Source organism: Muntiacus reevesi, chromosome 14 (assembly GCF_963930625.1).
Source record: "Muntiacus reevesi chromosome 14, mMunRee1.1, whole genome shotgun sequence".
Lineage (NCBI taxonomy): Eukaryota > Metazoa > Chordata > Mammalia > Artiodactyla > Cervidae > Muntiacus > Muntiacus reevesi.
This window is the reverse complement of record NC_089262.1, coordinates 65,933,067-65,940,127: the sequence shown is the minus strand read 5'-3', so window position 1 is coordinate 65,940,127 and position 7,061 is coordinate 65,933,067. Positions and strand designations below refer to the sequence as shown.

The 7,061-nt window shown below is 56.5% G+C and overlaps 1 protein-coding gene across 1 annotated transcript; it reads left to right on the top strand.

The window, feature by feature from the left end:
• Window positions 1-586: 586 nt before the first annotated feature.
• On the top strand, window positions 587-4,431 carry FOXI1 (forkhead box I1). The gene is made up of 2 exons (XM_065905400.1): window positions 587-1,182; window positions 2,819-4,431. The coding sequence occupies exons 1-2, from the start codon at window positions 606-608 to the stop codon at window positions 3,379-3,381; spliced, it is 1,140 nt and encodes a 379-aa protein (XP_065761472.1). The 5' UTR covers window positions 587-605; the 3' UTR covers window positions 3,382-4,431.
• Window positions 4,432-7,061: the final 2,630 nt, after the last annotated feature.

Genomic DNA, 7,061 nt, shown 5'->3' with positions numbered 1-7,061 from the left:
GGGGAAGGGAAAGAGACACAGAGACGATGTCAGACAGACAGACAGACACGGAGAGGAAAGGAAGCAGGGGAGAAGCAGAGACGGTGAGAACTTGAGGGGAAGGAGACGGAGGTAGAAAGACCTGGAAACAAGCTCAGAGAGACAGAGGGACTGCCAGGGAGGGAGACGCGGACAGCTCCATGCCAGAGAGAAGGGGAGGAACCGAGGGTGATTTGCTGAGAGGACGCAGGACAGCCCAGGAAAGCAGGAGGGCAGACAGTTCAGAAGGAGAGAGGGGAAAGGGCAGCAGAGACAGACAGACAGGAGGAGGAGCAGGGGCCAGGTGATGAGGAGGCAGGGGAGACAGCAGGAGAAGGAAGGAAAGAGAGGGAAGGAGGCAGAGGGGCGCCCGTGTCCTCGCTGCTAGCAGCCGGGAAGCCGGCCGAGCGTGTCCTTCGGCCCGCAGTGGCCGTGGCCGCGGGGAAGGGCCCTCGGGCCACCGGGGGAGGAGGGCGGGGCGGGCCGGCGGCGACGCCCCGGGGTGGGGCCGGCCGGTATAAGCGGGGCCTGCCCGCACCTGGCAGGGCCAGCTCCCCGGCAGGTGGCGGCGGCCAGCCCGGCCCAGCATGAGCTCCTTCGACCTCCCGGCGCCCTCCCCGCCCCGCTGCAGCCCCCAGTTCCCCAGCCTCGGCCAGGAGCCCCCCGAGATGAACCTTTACTACGAGAACTTCTTCCACCCCCAGGGCGCGCCCAGCCCGCAGCGGCCCCCCTCCTTCGAGGGTGGCGGGGAGTACGGGGCCGCCCCCAACCCCTACCTCTGGCTCAACGGGCCAGCCGTGACCCCGCCACCCTACCTGCCAGGCAGCAGCCCCTTCCTGCCCCAGGCCTACGGCGGTGTGCAGAGGCAGCTGCTGCCCGCTGGCGTGCCCACGCTGGGGGCCGGCGACCTGGGCTGGCTGCCGCTCCCCTCGCAGGAGGAGCTGATGAAGCTGGTGCGGCCGCCCTACTCCTACTCGGCGCTCATCGCCATGGCCATCCACGGGGCGCCCGACAAGCGCCTCACCCTCAGCCAGATCTACCAGTACGTGGCCGACAACTTCCCCTTCTACAACAAGAGCAAGGCCGGCTGGCAGAACTCCATCCGCCACAACCTGTCTCTCAACGACTGCTTCAAGAAGGTGCCCCGCGACGAGGATGACCCGGGTAAGGGGGCTGTGGGTGTGGGGTCGCCCCCGAGGAAGGCGCAGTCCCCCCGACACCCCATTCTAGGAAGCCCTGCGGGGATCCTGCCCCACCCCGAGGCCGGGGGTGGAGGGGCGGTGGGCAGGAGGAGTCCTCTAAAGGTGGACGCTGCAGGCAGATGTGCCGCTGATCTCTGAGTGACCTCTGAGCCTCGCTTTTCTCATCTGAAACACAGGGCCAGGATAATAGTCAGTCTGCCAGGCTTGTGGGCAGTGGGCTCATGAGGTGATGCCCACGAGGTGTTTGGTGCTGACACAAGCCGCATGGACTGCAGTGACTGTGACCTTTGGTTCAGACCCCAGCATCCAGCGTGGGGAGCCCCCTGTGGGGGCGGCGGTGGTGACTGCTGCGTGCGCTCCAGGCCCCCGGGAGGGACCAGACATCCGTGGGCCAACCGCTCGGGCCCACATTACGCGGCCTGCCTGCCTTGGCTACATGCCTCCTTTAATCAAGCCCTGCAGGGTGGCTCTTATTATCCTCGTTTTATCGGTTGAGAAAAATAACAGCCGGAGGTGAAGCCCCCTGCCTAGGGTGATACAGAAGGATGTGACCGTGGGAGCAAGTGTCTGAATGGAGGCCCCTCTCACACCAGGGTGTGAGCTGTTCCTTTATAAGGAGCAGTTTCTAGAACTTAGAGATGTGTGTGCTTAGTCACTCAGTCATGTCAGGCTTTTTATGACCCCGGGGACTATAGCCCACCAGGCTCCTCTGTCCATGGCATTTTCCTGCCAAGATTACTTCTCCCAGTGATCTTCCTTCTCCAGGGGATCTTCCCAACCCGGTAATCAAACCCAGGTTTCTGGCATCACAGATGGATTCTTTACCATCTAAGCCACCAGGGAAGCCCATAGAGATGTACAGAGAGTAATATATTAAATACTCATGTGTCCATTTCCCAGAATTAAAGTGCACTCCCGTCACACCATAGGAAGCCAGCATACCTCTCAGAGGAAACCCACTCCCACCCACTCTGAGGGTTGTGACGGCAGGACTGTTGGTCCTGCAGAGGAACGCGAGCGTTCTATCCAATGGCTGGCCTCACCCTTAGGCTGAGAGATGTGGCAGACAGGGTGCAGACTGTCCCTTCCGGGGACAAAGCCCCTTTCACATGTCTAGCATTAGCCCTCTCTCACAGCCAGCCTGAGGAAGAAGGGGCAGGCCCAGTGGGCCCACTTCTCAGACTAGAAAACCCAGGCTCACCCCAGGTCCCCCATCTGAAGCTGGGACGCAAGTCCATCCTCGGAGTTCATGCTCAGGACCTTCAGGAAGCCCTCTGTTTCTCCCTGAGTTCTCTTTCCCGTCAGCAATGGAGGAAGCCCCTCCCTCGCCTCGGCCCCAGTACTTGCGTCTCTAGAAGAGCCCACAGAGTAAACTCCTTCGTGGCTCAGGCCTCTCTGCACTCCGAGAGTGCCGAGGTGTGAGGTGGGTGCTTGAGGAAAGATCCGTGTGGTGTGATGCATGGTGAGTTTGCGGCATTCCTGTCTTCTCTGCCTTTCTGCGTCTGTTACCCTTGGTTTTAGCGTCTGACAGACGGGGAGGAACGGGAGCAGAGTATTGGCTCCATCTCTGTACTTACCCTCTCCCGCCCCTGTGCCAGGCAAAGGCAACTATTGGACCCTGGACCCCAACTGTGAGAAGATGTTCGACAACGGAAATTTCCGCAGGAAGAGGAAGAGAAAATCAGACGTCTCCTCCAGCACGGGCTCCCTGGCCACAGAGAAAACGGAGGCTGGGCTCCTGGCAGGCAGCCCCGAGACTGCAGAGGCCCAGGACATGGTGGACGGCGCTGCACCAGGCCCCACCGGCTCCCCGGAGAGGCGGCCAACGCCCCCGCCGCCAGACACCCCATGCCTCAGCAGCTTCCTCTCGACCATGTCAGCCTATGTGAGTGGGCCGAGTCCCCTGGGCCGCCCCGCGGCCACCACGCCGGGACTGAGCCTGGAGCCCGCTGACAAGATGGGGCAGAACTCGCTGAACTTCAGCTCCTACACCCCCCTCACCAACATCAGCAGCCCTGTGGGCGGGGGCGAGTGGGCCAGCCCCATGCCCAGCAACGCTCTGGGCTACGGGGGCTCTGTCCTCAACCAATTCAACCCTCCTTTCTACGGGAGCGTCAACACGAACAGTGTCCTCTACCCCAGGGAGGGCACTGAGGTCTAGAAACGGAGCAGCTCCTGAGCCAGGCCAGACGGACATGCCGGGGGTCCTCCATGCCAGTACTCCAGACCTCTAATCGGCCAGACACACACAGGAGGCTCAGAGGAATTCATCTGTTTTCTGGAGCGTTGTATAAACCTTGAGTGTATCACATATCCACCCACACAACCCAACCAACTTTGCAGTGGGAATGTTGGTGCCTGCATGACAGTATCCAACCTGGCCATTTATTGAGCACTTCTGTGCTAGGTGCTGTATGAGGTTCTTTGAAGGTATGATTTCACTTTCTATTTCCGACCACCTTGTGAGGGTCATATGAATCTACCCATTTAACAGATGAGAAAACTGAGGCTCAAGGGAGTTAAGTCACTTTCCCAGAGTCATACAAACTAGGAAGTGGTGGAGCAGGGAGTCAGGTGCAGGTTCTGGTGTCTCCCCTCAAAGTTTGGGCCAACAGAGGCAGGAATGGACAGATTGGTTGAGCAGACAAGGAAAGTCAGTGTGACGAGGTGATGATGGCAAACACATCAAAATCTCTCCACTGCCTTCCAGTAAGCCATCACATTTAGTTACCAGCCCTGGGTACATCTCATCTTGGTCCAAGTCTTTATTCTGTGGCCCCCAACTTACCTGCCAACACTCCTTTTGCTCCTACTCAAGGGGGGAGCCCAGATCCCTGCCCCTGCTGGACTGTGTGTCTAGCCTCCCCCCACAGAGGCAAATTGCCTCCCCAGCCCCAGAGACCAGGAGCTGGGCAGGGAAGGGAGGAATGTGCACCCCAAACTCCCACCCCTGCTCCGCCCACTGGTAAAATCAAATCTTGTAAAGCCCAACTTCCTGTGTGCACGTCATGGACCAGTGAGCTGGAGGTGGCTGAGTCTTCCAAGAGAAACAAGGGCGAATCAGTGATTCCTTTTTCATAGCCCAGGAGGGGCTTCAGACTGCCACAGAGGGGTCCACGCAGGCAGCTTGTGGGATCTTTTTCCTGTTTTTGTGCGTGCTTTACATACCAGTGATGCCGCATCACAGTGCACCCTGGGAAGTGATTCTGTTTTCTTACGTTCTTTTTAATTAAAAAAAAAAAATCTATGTGTGTCCCTTCCTTATGAGCTTTCCTGTCTGTTGAGCTGACTCCGCGTGGAGCCAAGCGCAGCCTGGAGCTAAAGGCTCTGGGGGCAGGAGGTGGAGAAAGCACAGCTATCAGTCTCTTTCCCTCCTCCATGCTGATGGAGGGACAGGACAAAGCTCCTCAAAAAAGGAAGGGAGCTTGTGGGACACACGATCTGGCCTGTGGTTACAGCTCACGCAATCATCACCTCTGCATTGTGACCATGTAACTCCACCCCCAGCAGCCCTGTGCAGGGAGTGGAACCAACCCCATCACCACACAGACAAGAAAGTTGAGGGTCAGAGTGGTCGGGCAAATTTCCTCAGGTCCTCAGCCTGTTAGTTCCCGCCCGTGTCTACTGAGCCCGCATCTCATCACGCTGTAGCGCAGCTCAGAGGCGGCTCCCTGGCGGCAGTGACCACGGTCCTGTCGGCTGCAGTTCACTGGAGGCTGCAGGCAGGCACTGGGCCAAGTGCTATGCAGAGGGAGCTTTTGAACTCCCACAACAGTGCACTTGGATAGACCCTGGCAAGCCACTTGGGTGCCTGGCACAGTGACTGTTAGAGGACTCGTGCACAGAAGCTGGGGCTCTTCTAGTTGGAGAGACCTCCTCAGCTGTTGCATGCATCAGGCCATGCCAAGCTGCTCTCTCAGACTCTGGGAGGCGGTCTTTCCCTGGAGTAAGAGAAAATGTTCATTGCTCAGTCATGTCTGGACTCTGTAACCCCATGGGCTGTAGCCCGCCAGGCTCCTCTGTCCATGGAATTCTCTAGGCAAGAATACTGGAGTGGGTAGCCATTCCCTTCTCTAGGGGATCTTCCCAATCCAGGGATCCAACCCGGGTCTCCTGCACTGCAGGCAGATTCTTTTACTGTCTGAGCTGCCAGGGAGGCCTAGAGTTAGAGGAGGTGGTAAATAATGCTGTTGATGATAATAATAATAAAAGTATTCATTGTAGGTTTACTCTGTGACAGGCACTGTGTTAGGACTTGAACTGCCTTATTGCATTCAATCCTCCAGATAACCCACTGCAATCAACACTATTATCTCTATTGTATAGGTAAGAAAACAGCCTTAGAGCGATTCTGTAGTTGATCAAGGACCCACAGCCAGGGTTCGGTACAGACCCATCAATGCCATGGCTGAAACGTCTCTGCTGCACCTGGTGCTGGGGAAGCCTGGGCTTACCATGAGTGAGCAAACCAGGAAAAATGAAGTTAGGGAAAGCTGGCCTCCTTAAAAACCTCTCATATTTTTTTGGGGGGAATCCTTTTCCACAGATAGCCAGAATTCTCCTGGCAGGAGAGGCAGAGGCAGTCCTGGTGAGGAGGTAAAGGGAAGGGATACAGTTTCAGACCATAAAAAATAAACACTTGGAACAAGCTGACCCCTTGCTCAAGATAACGGACCCTAGAGACTGGGAGAGGCAGAGACTCCACAAATGTCTCCAGGGAGATGGAGTTAGAGGCAGAGTTGGAATGCAGGTCCCTGAAGCCCAGACGAGGATGCTTCATCATGCTAGATCCCACTGCCACCAGATATGCCCAAACTGTGGTCTCCAAGAACAAGCTCCAGGCCCGCTCTTCCAGCCTCTCTCCTCCCCTACGATGGGTCTGCGAGTCGTGCAGTCTGGGCAAGGCCCCGCCTGTGAAGGGGCCCAAACAGAGCCCAGCCTGGCCCCCGGGAGGGAGGCGGCTGCTGAGGACTGAGGACCGCAGTCCTCAGCCCCCTTCCCCCTCAGCCCAGAAGGTAACGGCACGGCAGCAAAGGCAGAGTCTGCCGGGCGCTGGCAACTCCTGTCCGTGAGGGCAGCGCTCCTAGCAGCAGCACCGGCAGTTCATGGAGGGCAGTGTGCGCTGCTGGGCTGGGACCCCATCGGTCAGGGGTCTCCCCAGGCAGCAGCTGCGTGCTGCTTCTTGCCCTCTTTGGGTTCTCTTCCTCTGAGAAGAAATGGGATCCGGAGAGAGGGAGGGAAGGAAGAAAGAGAGGGTAAGGGAAGGAGGGAGAGATGAAAGAGGACTGGTCATGCACAAACGCTCAATCCTGCGGGTGGACTGTGGACTTCTCAGCCTCCTACAATTTGGCTCTACGTTAAAGACACGTCCTCCAACGCGGATAAAAGAGAACCGGGCTTCCTGTGTGCTAGAGATCCCAGGAAGGCTGCATGGAGGAGGTGAGACAGGAGCTAAAGGATAGTTGAGATGAACTAACACAAAGAATTTTCCAATAAAAGGAAACTAAGGGAATTTATCACCTGCAGAGCTAAACTCCAGGAAATTGTCCAGACTGAAGGGAAATGATAGTACTGGAAACTCAAATCTTTCAAAAAGAATTAGGAACATCAGAAATGATAAAAATTCTGGGTAAATATCATTGAAGTCTTTTTTCTCTTCCTAATTTATTTAAAACACCCAAGACTGTTTGAAAAAAAAAAACTGTAACATTATCTTGTATAGTCTAAAATGTATGTAGGTGTATACAGATTTTCAAATGGGAACTTTACTGTAAGGATTAGGGTTTTGTGGTAAATGGATCTATATAAGTGCAAGGGTTTTTTTATGCATATTTTGAAAAG

Excerpts from the sequence above, each read along its gene's own strand:
- FOXI1 (XM_065905400.1), top strand. The coding sequence starts at position 606 with ATGAGCTCCTTCGACCTCCCGGCGCCCTCCCCGCCCCGCTGCAGCCCC. Across the intron at positions 1,183-2,818 it reads CCGCGACGAGGATGACCCGG|GCAAAGGCAACTATTGGACC; the intron begins GTAAGGGGGCTG and ends CCCCTGTGCCAG.